The sequence below is a fragment of the Xiphophorus hellerii genome, chromosome 2, assembly GCF_003331165.1.
Source record: "Xiphophorus hellerii strain 12219 chromosome 2, Xiphophorus_hellerii-4.1, whole genome shotgun sequence".
NCBI classification, from domain to species: domain Eukaryota; kingdom Metazoa; phylum Chordata; class Actinopteri; order Cyprinodontiformes; family Poeciliidae; genus Xiphophorus; species Xiphophorus hellerii.
This window is the reverse complement of record NC_045673.1, coordinates 20,694,673-20,711,685: the sequence shown is the minus strand read 5'-3', so window position 1 is coordinate 20,711,685 and position 17,013 is coordinate 20,694,673. Positions and strand designations below refer to the sequence as shown.

The 17,013-nt window shown below is 41.2% G+C and overlaps 1 protein-coding gene across 1 annotated transcript; it reads right to left on the bottom strand.

Moving 5' to 3' along the window:
* Window positions 1-199: 199 nt before the first annotated feature.
* On the bottom strand, window positions 200-17,013 carry exoc3l1 (exocyst complex component 3-like 1). Its single transcript, XM_032550812.1, has 15 exons — window positions 16,682-17,013; window positions 11,833-11,996; window positions 11,080-11,299; window positions 9,092-9,304; window positions 7,899-8,095; window positions 7,610-7,828; window positions 6,588-6,658; window positions 5,855-5,972; window positions 4,806-4,931; window positions 4,445-4,545; window positions 4,173-4,289; window positions 3,818-4,088; window positions 2,665-2,820; window positions 1,669-1,811; window positions 200-1,120 (listed from the first exon to the last, which is right to left on the bottom strand). The coding sequence occupies exons 1-15, from the start codon at window positions 16,722-16,724 to the stop codon at window positions 934-936; spliced, it is 2,346 nt and encodes a 781-aa protein (XP_032406703.1). The 5' UTR covers window positions 16,725-17,013; the 3' UTR covers window positions 200-933.

Sequence of the window (17,013 nt, the reverse complement as noted above, 5' to 3'; positions counted from 1 at the left end):
TATGGTCACGTGACCAAAGTGTGTCACGTGTCAAAGAGCGTCATATATTTTCTCACCGCTAGATGTCAGCACAGAGCTTCAGATTATTACAGAGAAACTAATAATCTGCCTCCAAAAATGTGTGGCTGTAGTGAACCAGGGAACTACTATCAGATTTATGCGATTTATCCGTACAAGGAGAAAATAAGTTTTACGAAAGTCTACTTCGAAAATTTTTATTTAAAATTCAATGTGATCAAGTTTACAGTGCATACAACAAAAGAAAAAAAAAACACCACCACTTAAATACAATAAATATGCAACAATTAAAAAAAAAAAAAATCTGGTATAAACAACAAAGGAGGAGACAACTTTGAAAAAAAGTCAGGTTTTTGGAAAATAATAACCTAATGGTAATAAAAGTAATGATTTTAAACCAGAGTCATTATGCAGTATGTTTATCTCTTACTCACAGGGGGGCATTCTCCTGAAAAACTCATGTATTTACCTTTAGTTTTTATTGTATATGTTGACTTTAACATGCATCCAATAAAATGCAAAAAAATATCTGATGATTTTTTCACGCAAATAAATATGAGAGTGAGTGAAACAAATATTTGTTGTTTTTATTTTTTTTAAATGGACACACTGTAGGTCAGACTGGATTGAATTCCCTAAACAAGGACAAGATTTGACAATAAATATCAGGTCTGAGTAAAACCATTTATATGCAATTTATAATAAATCTGTAGCATTAACTTTGAGAACCAGCTGAGGGAGAGAGACGGTCATTCCAGTGTTAAGGCACGACAGATCTTTACAGTGAATAGAAGTCAGACCCGAACCAGCAAGTCACAAACTTTTTCCCTGATAAGCTGCAGCAGAAACAGATCCGTCACGCTCCAAAAATCTGGACAGAAGAGGATGCTTTTCCCCGCTTGATCCACCATCTAGTCATGCACACTTGGCCGTCGGCAGGCAGAAGGCCAAGGTGGAGGGCGGCACCAGGATGTCTGTGAAGATGGGCCGGTATCCGGCTGGAAGGGGGGGGGCGCTCTGCTCCAGCAGGTCCAGCACGGCCCATCGGATGTCCCTGGAAACGTCTCCACGGACGTCCAGCAGCACAGACACGTGCTCCTCACTGAGGGGAGACGAGGACACGGCGTGTAAAATGTTTGAAAGTTCAAACACTCTGATGGTTTTGCAGATGATTTTGTGCTGAATGAGTTTTAGAAGCAGATAGTTACAAGACATGGTGTTAAAAACAAGCTGTTTGTTTAGACTTAGTCAAAATAAAAACTAAGTAACCCAAAAATCCCAAACAGTTTCAAAGCAGGTTTTAATTGAAAGATGTCTTAATAATTTTTACATTTCCGTCTCTCATGTCGATATAAAACTTTTTTTTCTTCCGCTTTTGCTCACAACGTTGCTTCAGTTCAGTGATGTTTGCAGACATTTCTGTCACAGCTGGTCAATCAGGCTAACATGTTGAGTTTGACGGAAGCATTGCAACACTTTAGTTTTTTGCTTTTTCGCCCTTCCTTTAGCAGATCTGTTGCCATGCCATGTCACTTTTATTTAAGAGCAACAGCCAGCGTGCCACATACAAGCCATCACACTACGAACATGAAGGTTTGTGGAAGATCGGTTCTGCGTATGGCTGCATCACTTTGTGTGGGGAAGGGTTACCTGATGTCCGGATATTTGGCTGCAAGTCCAGAAACCTCCAGAGTGAGCATGCCGGGATCTTTGAGACGGATGAAGTCAGCCAGAACGGGGAGCAAAGCCAGAGGATTCACTTCAGGAAGCGACACCTCGCTATCCTGCTGAGACTGAAAAGTGATTGTCTGGGCTTTATAGACATGAAAGGAATGGGTATCAGAGGCTGCTATGTTAAACTTATACTGTTTAATTAAATTATTTATTAAATTAGAATAATACGGTTAAAAAGTATTAATACTTTTCTAATTTGTTTTATATGATCCTGGGAGAGGCGATGAATCAAGTCTTTTTCTAAGATGCAAATGGCACGAACACTTACTTTTACATGATGAGGAAAGGAGGCTCTGCTGTCCAGTTTCTGTTAAGATGTTTTACCACAATAGTAGAAATAAAGTTGGGATCTCATGTCGTCATGAAAACCAAAACCATGGCAGATCTGATGCTTTTTTATTTTATTTTGAGTTCTGGATGACTATTGAGTACATTATTCCTGTCATTATTGATCTCCAGATCCACAACAACAATTATATAAAACCCTTACATCGTGATATTTATCACGATGTTCTCTTGAGCATGTTCTCTTGTCTTTCCTATTTAGAAGCGAGGCCTCTGGTTAACATCATACAGCATGAAAATTAAGCCCTTGTAATAAGATAAGTTTATTTTAAGTTTTTTTTTGTTTTTTTTTTACACACCTTATCTATAGTGGAGGCTGCTGCAAAGGGTTCAACTAAAACAGGGCTGTCCAAGTGCTAGACAGCTTCCATCCTGCAACCTTTAAACGCATCTTCCCCCAAAAACATAAATCAAAAGTCCAAATTCTCTCATCAGTCAATCAGCTCTGCAGAGGCCTGGCAGCGATCTATTCTTTTGATTCAGGTGTTTTAAGGTAGCGATGCATCACTGAATCTCACTGATTCCGCATAAAAAGAGATGGCTAATGAAATAACTGCATATCCTCACCAGGCTGTGGAAGACTTCTCTGAGCAGCTGGTCGTCCAGGATCATCTGCTGGGCCAGCTGCCTCCTCTCCTCGCTGCTCCGACACACCAGCTTCTTCTGCATCAGGGCCCGGACGTACTCCACCACCATCAGCCACTGGGCCTCCTCCTGCAGCCGCTGCAGCCACAGGGAGCAGGACGGGGTTATGACGCGACATATGCACAGTAAATTTCATCCTCCCACAGCAAACAACTGGGTCGTTCTAATACATGTATGAGACGTATGTTAATCTTTTTTTTTTTTTGTCATGTGTTTTTTATATTGGCCAGAAAGGGTCATTCTGACCTCATCCGTTGAGATAATTTTCTTGTATGTTTGCTGTTTCTCTCTTATGGATCGTGTTGAAGTAACGGCTTTCTTTCAAAAATTGTTCTGTTCAACACTTTTTTCTTGAAGCCCAAATTTGGAGTCTACAGCTAAAAGTTGCCCTTTCAGGTTCTCCCACCTGAGCTGTGGATCCCTGCAGCTCCTCCAGAATGACCAGGGGCCTCTTGGCAGCTTCTCTGATTAATATTTTGGCCTCAGAGGTGGACTCGGACCAAAAACTGGCCCTGGTGTTTTTGGCCCTGGCGGCTCATCATGAATATTTACACAATATGCATGTAGGCCTTTGTGGGACAGGCGGCCACAGTGTCACAATTCCCATCAAAGAAACACTGCTAAACGTGTAATTTTGGTGTTTTATGAAATATAGTGCTTATACTGTTTTAAAAACCCATAATCAGATCATATCCATGTAAAATAAAGAGCTCCTCTCTGTTTTTTAATGTATAAAAAGCAGAGAGAGAATTTCACTGGTTTTACTTCTCTGATTACCAGTGATAAATCATCTGTTTCCACAAAACAATGTTTCACTAATATTACATGATAATAATAAGCGGCAACATCTGCAAACTGTAACTTTATATCTAAGATATTTTGGACACATTCCACCTTAGTATTGTCATTTTGTGTTGTTTTTGACTGAGTGCTGCGTCTGAGATTAAGTTGCTGGACTTTTGTCAATTTACCTCATAAAATCCAAATGAAGATTGGCATTGCAATTTAACAAAATGTTAAAGCACTGACTTCTTCTCAAAGCAAAAGTCTGCCGAGCCGAGTGATTTTTAGTCACCTGCCGGCAGGGCGGCCGCACTCGACCGTACAAGTCCAAGTGACTTTCCAGGACGCTGCACAGTTTCGGGACTGGATCTCCCTGGACCAGCCAGGGTCGGGTCAGCAGGCCGGGGAGGAAGGGCTGAAGCTCCAGCAGCAGCTGATCCATCACCAGTCGACACGCCCGCCTCACCGCCCGGTCTAGAGCTGCCAGAGGGTTGGGGGGAGTCCGAGAGAACATTCCTGCAAAGCGGGACGACTGCTGCTGCTGCAGGCTCTCCGTGGACTTTCTACATTGAGCACAAGACGATGCTGAACTGAGAAGTGTTGAGTATTAAGATGATGGGAAGGGTTACGATCGGAACACGTCTTACTTGAGGATGATGCAGTTGCTGATGGAGGCCAGCAGGTAGTGGAGGTAGAACTTGTTTTTGTTGTTGGTTGGATCCCTGCGGTGCTCCTTCCCAAATTCAACCAGAGCTTCCCGGAACCTGAAAGTTGATTTAAAACGTGCATTTCCTTGTTTATGCAAAATAAGATATGGTTTAAAATCGGTAATACGTGACAAGAAGAAGAAGAAGAAGGCTAGATAAAAGTATGAAACAGTTGTATGACTGCTCAGGTAGCCTCTTGTTGAACAACACACCTGTTGAGGAGGTTCTCTACCTCATACAGCCCCATCTGGATGGTCTGATCTCGCAGGGATTCCCCGATCATCAGAGCCACCCGGGCGTTCTCCTCCAGCATCTGGCGGCCGACAAACAGTGACACAAATTATGCAGCCTGAAAACAGCAGGAAGCGTTTTTATATAGCAATAGACACATAAAGACTTTACAGTAAGCAGATCCTCGGAGTGGATACTGATATAGATAATTATGGTCAAGTCAGCAGGTTATAATTTATCTCCAGCTACATCACAATAAACGGTGTTACTCTACCACTTGTGATCTTTTATTATCTGCATTGAAACACGATACCGTAGCTTATGTTTGTGCAGAAAACTCACCTGAGTGATGATGGTGGGAAGGCTGGTGTGGTAGAATCCTTCGTGGTCCGAATCCGGCTCCTGATCTCTCTGCCAGTCCTGCAGCTCCACCTGCAGAGCTTTGTGCATCCACTCAGATACGCTCTTCTGCAAACCCACAAAAAAACAGAAAGAAGGAAATCAATGTGGTGCTTTCCAAAAGTGTTCATAGGACTTGAGCTTTCATATTTTGTCACATTACACTGGACTTTATGGGATAATATCGCGACGGAAAAGAGTATTTTGTATTTTCAGTTACTTTTACTCAAAAGCAGACATGCATGAACCTATTTACTACAACACAGGCTTTTAAAGAGAGTGACTCATATCCTGCTCTTGTTGCTGAGAATAGATAATAAATTATCTAGACCTAGGAAAAACAAAACAAAAAACATTTAAAAATGCAGGAAATTGTATGTTTTTTAAAATATATATATGAAAATGCAACTGTTTTTATGAGTTGTGTAAGAAATAACTTAATGATAACTTCACTACAAAAACAAAACCACTTTGTTTGGTATTATGCAGGTAAAAAAAATTTTAAAAATGAAATAAAATTATTTCTGAATTTCCAATTTAAAATATATTATGCTCTGTGGCCCCCTGTATAATCAACTAGACAATTTTGGTCCATGTTTCTAAAAATGTACACACCTCCTTATTATAGGCTATAAAAGACTAGACTGGGGCAGAAGTTCACTTTTCCACAATAACTAAAGACGCAGCCAGAGATGTTTTGAACCAGACAACCAACCATTCTTAATGGGAAAACCCATTAATCATTTTCATCCACTTCTCAACTACGTGCTATTTTGTATTGGTCTGAGGCTGTAAAAAGAAAATTACGTTCTGCAGAGGATTTTGTTTCTCCTGTTTAGAATAGTTGGAATTTGTTGAATATGTATTTTAGATCTTTTGCAATGATGCAGCATCTGAAGCTTCTCATTAAGTCTGCAAAAAAACCGCCCACCCCTCACCGGGGCAGAGTTGTATTCTGAGTAAAGTTGAAGAAGCGATTGTGATCGACTCACCCGGACACTCTGCACGTATTTGCTCTGCAGCTGCTCGACGCCCTCAATGGAGATGAGCGGTCCCAGCTCTGATCTGTCCAACTCTGTGACCAGCTCTGGATGTCCCATCATATCTGGGCTGCCAACAAAACTAACCGTTTAACGTCCGCCATATCTGGATACTGGGCTTGATTATTCACGGTAATGCTGCACTTATAAACGCCGTACTTCATGAAGCGGACCTAATATGGGTTGGGAACGTAAATTTCTTTGAATATTGTTGTGAACTCTTGTTGCCACCACCATCAGTATCGTGTCAACTCCGTCATGCACTGTCAACTCAATCTGATGAACTTTATGCTTTTTGTTTTAAATAATATTTCTTTTGTTTCTTGAGAAGCATTTGTCTGTAAAACTGAGTAAAACTATCACTAATAGGGTCATTAAAAAAATTATTTTATATTTATTTTTGTCAGATGGTGATGACAAAGTTCTGGGTCCGGTCCATTAAACTGAATTTAATCCTCCAAAAAATGTTGCAACTGGGATCCTGCACGTTGGCATCTTTACATTTCCAAAACATTAATTGTCATATTTCTATACATAAGCTTGAGGAATAATTTTTAAAAAATGGGTAAAATTTAAACCCATTTTGTCCCACTTCTCAAGAATCACTGAAGATACCAACATTCATGTCAAACTGCAGGATAAACAGACGGGGATTCGTCGTCAAAGTGTCGGTTTTGAGACTCACCTGTTGTAGATGTGCAGCACCCAGTTGAGCACGGCAAATATTTCGCCGCTCTCCAGATCCCAGCTGCTAACCTAGGCCACAATGAACACTTAGATGTGGAGGTGTTTTCACACAACGATGAAAACAAAATGTTTAAACTCCACTCTGTCCCTGAAGACGTGAAAGTGTGTGAATCAAAATATGAACGCAACAACCTTTAAGTAAGTCAAGACTAGAGCGACATACTGTATCTGCAGAACAACTTCAATAATTAAGCTTTTGGTGTAACGCTTTCATTAAAATCAGCATAAATAAGTCTGCAATTAACTGATAAACTATGACAAAAAATAATACAGAACAACCACATGAAGATGTCAACAAACAACAAGGTTTCAGGGTTCCTACATATTTTCCAGGATAAAATTCCCATTTTAAATTAAAATTTCAAGATTTCTTTCTTCCTGGACATTTTGGTTAAAAGTATTAATCTGGAACGGTCTTGGATATTCATTGGGTCTTATAATTATCTCTAGGTTTCACAGATAATGAAAAAATGAGGTCATCCATCTACTTTTCTTACATCTGGAGTAATCTAGATGCCCTATTTGTCAAAATCCAGAATCTTTCAAGTTGGTTGATAAGAAATAATATATAGAAGATAAATGTTGTTTTTTTAAAGCACATTAGTAACTACATTTTGTTTTTAAATGAAAAACAAAGAGCAGTTTTATGGTTTTGTTGTGCATTTTATAGGCAGGTTACCAACCTCAGGCAGTAAATGTGCATCTGGATGAGTCTTTATTTATTCAGTAAGTCAAAGAACAAAAATACTAATAAATGTTAAAAGTAAGGTGTGATATGGCAAATCAATGAAAGTCATGTCGAGTCAGCATAGATCAGTGTGGAAATCAAATTGTTTTTCAAGGATTATTCAACTTTTGTTCATCAGAAAACAGAAGGAGAAAGTCTCTCACAGCTGTAGATGCAATAGTACGCGAGTCGTGAAGCCCAACACCACTCACAATTCATAAAACATCGCTGACCTGCGCCAGGTGAGTCTGTAAACAGCGGTGGCTGGCTCTCAGGTAAGCTGCAGTCAGCTGGTAGTGAGGTGGGACGCAGTGCTCCAGCAGGTGGCGCACTGTGGCCAGGTCAGCCATGACGGCGTGCTGGAGGGCAGAGAGGTGGCCCGCCAAACCCGGGCCTCGCGTGTGCAGATAGGAAACGCTGCGAAATCGCGCAGAGACCGCCTCCTCTAGTACCTGATGTGGAGGAAGTGGGAGATTTGACAGGCTGGAGGTTTGTCATGTAAACCTGAGTTTGTAAACTCACCTGGAAGAAGCAGGCCTTCCAGCAGCGAGGTCTTCCTGCGGGCAGCGGCCTGCCGCCGCCGCCGCCGCCTCTCTCCGCCAGCAGAGCCCGGTCCAGGGCCTCCTCCCGCTCCACTATCCTCACCGCGGACACAAACGGCGTGGGGTTCTGGCGGGCCAGAGCCAGAGAGCTGCTCACCACGGCCCACAGCTCCTTCCCTGCAGCCACACACCGGGACAGGAAGTCAGTGCAGTGGTTTGAGATCAAACTTCTGGACTTATTTTTTTATTTTTCATCCTAGATTATTTCACAAGCTGATTGATACGAGCTCTGCGGTGATAAAAGAGAATGTGCAATTTATCCCTGATCAATCTGCCTGAATAGGAACCATCGATCATCTCACGGAAACAATCCAACATGGTTTGTTTCACTTCCAGTGGTACTGGTACACTACACAAAATGGGTGAACTAAAAAATGAATCTAAATTCTTCAGCTTCCCCACTTATCATTTAGACTGTGGAACCTTGGACACAGTTCGGTTTCCCAAACTCATATTAAAACAGGCATTCAGACGGATAAAGCTGGCTAACATTAAGGTTTTGGAAAATGCCTTCCCAAAACTCCAATCTGAATCCTGTTAAAAATCGGATTAAAATTTGTGAACTATGCTCAGAAGCCGGAAGAAAAGCAAACCAAACTTAAATGAACTTTACTACCTCAGCCAAGAGGAGTTGTCAAATATTCACCCACTGTTTTGATTATGATAAGGGGTATGTGTATACTGTAGCTATATATATATATATATATATATATATATATATATATATATATATATATATATATATATATATATATACTGTATGTGTGTGTGTATTTGAGCCTGCATGTATAATTTTGTATAATCATTCCACCCCTGAAAACAGGTTCAAAAACATAAATAAAAACATAAAATGAATGAGACATTAGTGATCTATGCTTGTTCAAGTCTGTGCGATACTGTATGTAATAGTTAGATAGCAATGTGTTAGAGTTGTGTTAAATTGTTTACCAGACCGGCTGCTGCTAGATGCCTGCTGACCAAAACATTTGTGTAAAAGTAGATGTAGCATTTTCTAATTTAATAACGTTGAGACTAAAAGTTAAATTCACTCTGTCTGTAGTTTTGTGGAGCGTGAAGGGAAAAGCTACAGCTGCGTCTCAGAGGTGTCCTCACCCAGGGCGTCCACCAGCTGCCCGACTCCAGAGAAATATTTGGCCACCAGCTCCGTGTCCTCGCTGCTGAGTGAACCTCCTGCCGTCCCAGCGGCCCCGTGGAGCTGCCAGAGGATGTCGTCCTGCCAGCGCTCCAGATCCATTAGCCGGGCGTGGGCCTCCAGGAGCCGCCTGGACTCCACCAGACGCTCCGTCTCCAGCACCATGCTCCGTACTGCACACAGCCAGGAAGGGAAGTCTGAATGTTAATCTCAATAATAGCGTCTCAGGAAGTGAAAAGCTTCTGCACAACACTGGCATTGAATCCTGTGTCAAACTATCGTGTGGTAACACGGCATTTGTGTGTTTTGGAAATGCCTTTAATACTTTTCCCTTAAGCCATGTGACAAACTCGAGGCCCGTGGGCCAAATCCGGCTCGCCATAGGTTTTTATGTGGCCCTCTAGATCCTAGACTAAACATTAAGTGTGCTTAAATATTACGTTATCAATCAAATCAATGCAGTTTTAACTGTTTAATGCCAAATTATATCAATCAGTCCCTCCAGTTTCTTGAGAGTTATTGTGAAAATTTATAATTCATAATTGGGAGTTTATTGCAGATTTTTCTCAAAAACGTATTTGCTTATACTAAACAGCTGCCTCAGCCTTAATTAATGTCAGATTACAGTCCATGATCTGTACAACGAGTAATAAAAAGTCGCATTTACAGTTACTTTTAAGTGCAAATATCGCAAATATTTCCTAATTAGTACCACAAACGCTTTCATTTTTATTGCAAAAAATCACAAAATCCTGGAGGGACTAAAAAGATTTTCAATAATATTGTTCAATTTTAAGAATTCATTGATATTTTAACAGTTTGTGAACATGTTTTATCAATACATTCTGGCACAACCGGCCCTTTAAGAGCATTCACGATGAGTTTGACACCCCTGCTTTAAGGGGCTTCATATAAAAATGTAATGTAGCACTGGTGTCTTGCAGAAAGAAGGTCCTGGGTTCAAATCCCAGCCCGGGGTCTTTGTTCCCAGCCCTGGGTATTCCAGTTTCCTCCCAAACACATGACTGTTTGCTTAATTGGCATCACTAAGTTGTTGTTAGGTGTTTGTGGCTGTCCCTCATACTGAGCATGGCTCTAGTGACGGCGGAGAGGAGAACCAGAAGAACCTGGTTCAGTTCAATACTTGGTTAAATCTATAAAACTGAGGAGCAACCACACATTTCATGTCCCTGTCAACAAACCACTGGCACAGTTTTGGGTCAAAATTAGACTAGTCTTCACATCAGAAATAGAACAACTAATTTTATTTGGTTGGTTTTCTGAATAAACCTGGTGTTCGGTTCATTCCTCTTTATCCAATTCAACAAACAGCTTTAACCCTCAGTATGATTCTCCCACCACCATGTTTGATATTCAAGGTTGTTTGGGTTTGAAATTTTCACCTGGACTCGTCCACACAAGTCCAGGTGGCCAACCAGTGTCTCATCTGATGTTCTGATGTTTATTTAATAATTAAGTTATTATTGGTCATTCTTGTGTAACGTTGCTGCCTCTTGGCCAGGAGTCTCTTTATCTCAATGGGACATTTTGGGTTAAATAAATGTAAAACAAATAAAGAAGTAACTTTTCCCAGGATGGTATTTGGTTTGTCCATGTCAGCCGCTGCACATTTCTGGTCAGCCTGAAGGTGTTGATCTTTCTATTTTTCTTGGTTCAAGGCCTAACAGTTTAGTTGATGATGATTTCATGCCTGAACTCCCCAACTAATTCTCCTTCCTCCAAAGTGAATCATAAATGTTGATTTTTATGATCATTAAAGCTGAAAAAAAACAACAACAACAGCTTAGTAAAAATTTCATGGCACATATACCCCATGATGAGTGTGTGTGTGGGGGTGTGTGTGTGTGTGTGTAAGCTTCGGACCAGTACTGTAAGACAATATTTCTGCACAAGCAGTGCAGCCACACGGCGGCTTGGAGCTTCTCACTGGCGTAAAGTCGAGGCAGGTTGCTGACGGTGGTGAAGAGCTGGCGATGGTCGACCGAAACCTCTCTCAGCTTCTCCAGAGACGCCAAGCAGTCTGTGTTTCCATCCGACTCCAGTCCTGCTTCCTTCAGGGTGAGCGACACCTCCCTCAGCTCGTCCCGGGCCTCCCGCAGCTGCTCCAGGCCCCAGCCGACCCCCTCCAGGTACGACTGAACCATCGACTGGAAACAAATCATATCAGCAGGTCGGGTTAGCTTTTAAAGTGGTATCAATCGACAGGGCTAGAGACTTTTTACAAAAATTCCTTCCTTCAGACTGTGGTCAGTTTTTGGCTTATTGTCAGACCTTGGAAGATTTTAGAGGAAGATTTAATCAAAACGACACAATTTGCTGAATTTTTCAGGGTTAGAGTTTGTGAAATGTACTGAAAGCAACATTTTCAACCAGCTGGATTGTTGCAGCGTCCTGGAATATATTAGATAATCAATGGACGATCTTTCAGAATCTGTCAAGTCTTTAATTTATTTGATTTCAAAACATATATAATACATTTCTAGTACTCTACTACTACTTTCTTTGCCCACTTCCCTGATTTTTGCATATAATGTTGTCACAGTCAAGTACAAGAACTGAATTGGAAATGAGGGACAAAGTTCAAAGCATCAAAAGACCTTCACACACTTTGAAAACTGATGACATGGACTGCTTTAAGACATTATAAATATGATGATGCGCCATTTTGGTTCTCTCTGACCTTCAGTCTGGTGTGGATGGAGGCCGTCCTCTGGCTCTCTCTCTTCTTGTACTGGCTCAGTCGCTCCAGATGTTCGGGCCGACAGAAAACTCCAGACGCCCACTTCAGAGCAGCGCCGCGGGCCAAGCACTCTGCCCGCTCCACCTCTGGCCACACAGCAACCTCTGGTTTTAAAGAAGACACACACACACACACATATATATAGGAACGTGAATGCCTTTAGCTGCTCACAGATGTAAAATCAAGTTGTGTTTCTGGTTGAAATGTGGGTTTCTCTTACAGAACCTTGTGGAAGTATTCATACCTTTTGCACTTTGTCACATTTTGTCAAGCTGTAACCGATTTTGAAGCTATTTTTTGGGGATTTTATGCATCGGATTGAAACAAAAGTGTTGCACAGCAGCATCAAAATGTTCCATAAATATATCCCAAACAAGTGTGGTGTGCAGATATCTAGTGATATCAGCCCTCGATATCACTAGATAAAATCCACATCATCCCCACTGTAAAACATGGCTGTGGCAGCATCATACTGTGGGAATGATTGACTTCAGCAGGGACAGAAACCTTTCAGAGGCTGTGAAAGAGTTAGGACAGAGGTTCACCACAGCATGATAACTCCAAATACTGTACTCCATTAGAGTCTTAGATCTAATGTGTTAGAACGGCCTAGTCAAAGTCCACACCTAAATACAATTTGTAATATTTGGGAAAACCTAAAAATTGCATTTATTCAGAGCCAGAAATACTTTGGAAAGAAGAAGGAGATCAAATTTCATATTCTAGACGCTGGTAGAGACCAAACCCCGAATATCTGGAGTTACTGTGAATAATCTGAAATGAGCTGAAAACAAATGCATGCCACACCTTTCAGATTTTGAGCTGTAAAAGTGCTATGAACCCAATTCATCTTCAGCCTCACAACTGTGCTCCACTTTGTCGGTTTATCACGTAGGTCTCAGGAAAATACGCTGAAAGGTTTGTGGCCATAACGAATCTGAAACGTGAGAAAGTTAGAGGGCTGTAAATAGTTTGGCAAAGCACCGAGTTTCTCTTTCTCATGCCAACTTTTTCTTTCCAGATCAAATTGACCCTTAAACCTTAACAGTGGGAGGATTTTATTTTTGATCCTATATGAGAATTAGATTCAAATCTCTATAAATCAGATCCACAGATCAATCATTCATGAGCAAAAAGAGAAACGTCCCATCTGGGAACGAACCTCAGAGCACAGCAAATTTAGTTTCTGCAAACGTTTCCTGGAAGCGAAGCTGCAGTTGCAACAGAGATAATGACGCCGGCGATCAAGTTAAACTTCACAAGGACCTTGAATTGGCCGGCTGCAGCTTTTCTGTCATGGGAAAAGGTTGTGCCCTGGACTTAAGGAGCCGTTTGCTCCAATGGGGTTTCAAAGAGACCACGGCATTTTAAACGTACTTCTCAAACTGATGTTTGTCGATAGATGAAAGAGTTTCCCAGCAGAAAACGGCAACGCTTCAGGTCGTTTGACAGTATCTGCAGCCAAACGGAGGTCCGTGAGAAACGCTCTTAACTTTGTTTTTATGGACGTCTTTAAGAGACGTTTCAGGACTTCATTATAAACAAACCAGGGAACTCAGATATTTGTGTTCTAGCTATCGGACATCAGTATTAAAAAGTGCAACTTCTTTCTCTTCTATGGTTTAATATATTAGAAGATAATGAAATAACATGGATAGTATGGATGTGCTGTGCTTGGATTTCTGTACATGATGTCACAATGCTTCAATCTAATAATGTACTGCCAACATTTGCTTTAACAAGTGATTGTAGGGAACAGATAATGTCTCACTAAATGGTTCATTAATAAACGTAAGACTTCTTAATTACATGGCAGAATCAGCTTTGTTTGCTAAGTGTGCACACACAAACAGGGAATTTGACTTCTCCAATTTGTTCTGTCAAGACTTTAAAATGTAAATTTAAAAGTTTTTTTTTTTTATCTGTGTTTTTACAAAAAAAAAAAAAGAAAGAAAGAAAAGGAAGATAAGGTTGAATTATGTCAATCTGGGAACTCTGCTTAGTGTTCATCACTGAAACAGTCTCGGGGGGAAGAAACTATGTACTGTAACTCCAACCTGGAGGTAAAAGTCTTAGCGGTTTGTGTCCAGGATGTGTGGGGTCTGCAGAGATGCTCACTGTCCTTTTCCTGACCCTACACCTGTACAAGTCCTGCATGGAGGGGAGGTCAGCCCCAAAGATGACCTCTGCAGACCCGATTGTTGGTTATGCATTATTAACCAGTCTGATTGGCATTTTATCAAATATTTTATATACTTTTATTAAATTAGTAAACACCTAATTAAGTATGTTGTAGTAAAGAATGAGAGGAATAAGGCATGAAAATACATTCATCTCAAGTTGCAATATCAACATGTGAATCTAACGATTACATTGGATCTAGCGACGATATTTGAATCAATATTTAACCAATTGGTAATCACATGAATAGATTTGTTGTTCAACAACTGTAGTGGTGAAGAAAGACCTCAGCTCTCAGTTTATCTGTCCATCTACACCCTGATCCATGTCCAGTAGATATGGATAAAATAATTATTTCTACAAGTCTAATTTCATTTCTTCTGAAACCTGTGTTCACCAAAGGAGGAGACGAATATTAAACAGAAATAGTTAAAACAATTTGATAGGAACCGAACCCTGTGACATTTTTAAATCATCACAGTGTGATGAATCTGCACATTTTAGTTTAAATCATAGACTTGTTTTTGTTTTTGCTGTTCCTCATTGTCAAACTCACAGCTGAAGAGTTTCTGTATCGTATGTTTTCTCCTACATATTATGTTGTTTTTAAGTTATTTAAGTGCCCAAAGGTCTGTATTATTATTATTATTGTTGTTGTTTTCATTTTTGTTTTCCTGAGAGAAATCTTTATTGGAGCTCCAAGAAGGCCGTTGTCTAAAGTAGCAGAGAAGCACCCAATCCGTCCTCTGAAGGATCGTAACATAAAGCAAACTGTGAGCATGCAAAAAATATGGGAGAATATTGACAGTGAGTCTCACTGCATGATCTGCTTCCTAACGGAGACAAGCTTTATCTAGAGGACAGAGCAGAGGGTCTGCTGACCAGTCCAGGTAGCCTGGATATCATTCCCGATCTGTTCGGTCAATGAGAAGAGGGAGCCCTGCAGCCATTATGGTCACATGACTGAGCTTCGGTCTGGGGATGCACGTCCTGATTGGCTTTAGCAGGACAACAGCTTCACAAGTGACTCAGTGGAGATAGATGCTGGGTCCAGGTCAGGAAAACAGTTTCTGTTAGTCACGAGTGTCTTTGTGCAGATTCTGTTAACGTCTCAGTTACGCCAACAGGCCCGTCTCTGTCTCCGAGGATGTCATGGGATGCTAGCCGGAGCAAATCTGATGATGCTGAAACGTTGTCAAAAGCAAAACTGCAACACAGTAAAACCACAGAGCTCCACATGACAACTGATGAGCCTAATGTAATCTACCTCTGCAGCGGAGCAGAGTCCAAAGCGAAGCCAGGCAGAGAACAACACAGACACACACTGATTAAGCCCCAATGATGCTGCTGCTGCTTCTGCATTAGCAGGGAAACAGCCGGGCTGACAGCAACTGAACAAACATTATCTGATGCTCAGAGATCCACAGCAAGCTGAAAAGTTACGCGTCCTTATTGATTTATGTAAATGTTGTAACTTTCTTATATAGCAACACCAAACATGTCAAAAGTACAGTCTCCTGCAAAAAAAAAACAACACAACTCTTTTTTTCCTTCAAGTTTTTCCACATTTTGGGATCTTTTAACTATAAACTTCACTGTATTTTGTTGGGATTTGAAGTGATAGATGATCACAAAGCACATCTAAAAAGCCCCAGAGTGAAAGGATAAATAAAGTCATGCAATATGTAGCTCCATATTTATTGAGCATATCCTTTAGACATCTAAGAAAAGTCTAAGAATCTAACTTTTGAAAATGGTCCAGACTTTCATTTCAGTCCCCAGACCCAACTCTGGTGTCAGCTGAAGTTCATGTCATCTTTTGTTAAAGCTCTTCAGGCTCGTTGGCACTTTTTTTGTCTGCCATTTATTCGGGATCTTTCCCAGGTTGACAATTCAACATTCATCACAAAGGAGTTTAAATTCTGGTCACGAGTTCAAACCAACTATCATGGCTATGAAGATCATATCAATTTTGGAGATTTTAATGATTTATTTTAATGAGTGGAATGGCTCTAAAATCAAATCTAAACATATATTTAATGTAATTTATCAGTGATCAGATCAAGGGTGTAATATTTATTTAATCTTAATGACATTTGACTCAAGAATGAGAAACTTTCCCTTTGTGTTTCCATATCAAAACAGTCAAACTTCATTCCTTTAACTCATTTGTAACTTTGTCTTTGAAATGTTCATTAGTCTAAGTTGAAAGCTTGTTTTTCAATGCCACTAAATATTCACTTTTCGGAGGGGCAAATGCAAAAAACGCACGTCTCCTAAAGTGCAGCGAAACTGACATTTAGCTCAGAGAACAACATTAAAACCGCCTGACAAGTCTGTAATGTTTTCTGAAAATCCTCAACCTGCTCTCAGGGAGTATCATCCATCACTCAGAGGCGGGATGGCGATCAATACGCAGTCAGATGCCACAAATCAACGCATCACTCCCAACCCGTCTCCTCTAGGTATGGCAAAGCACAGTCCATTCATTTCTCTGGCTGAGAAGCAGCACTGCCGGCCCATTTTGTTTATTTCTGCTCAGGGACTTTAGGGAAGTGGGTGTTGGTCATCCAGAAAAAGCTGCTGCTGCTGCTGTCGCCGTCTTTACCTTTAGGTTTGTCACCTCCATTCTTCTGGTTCCCAGCTGACATTGAAGTTCAGTTTTCAGCCACCCGTCCGCCCAACGAGACTCCTTCAACCCCCGAGGGCCAGCGCTGAGGGAGCGACCAGTGCGCAACGCGGGCCGGGAAGGCCGAGCAGAGCCGGAGAGGAGGCAGAGGAGGAGAGGAAGGAGAAGAGAGGGTGGAGGAGAGAGGGCGCATATCCATTCTACTGACGGCTTTCCCCTTTACCCCCACCTCACGCGCGCACTCTCTCTCCCAGACACATCCTCTGCCGAGAGGCCGGCAGGAAAGGGAGGGAGCTGAGGGGAAGCAGGAG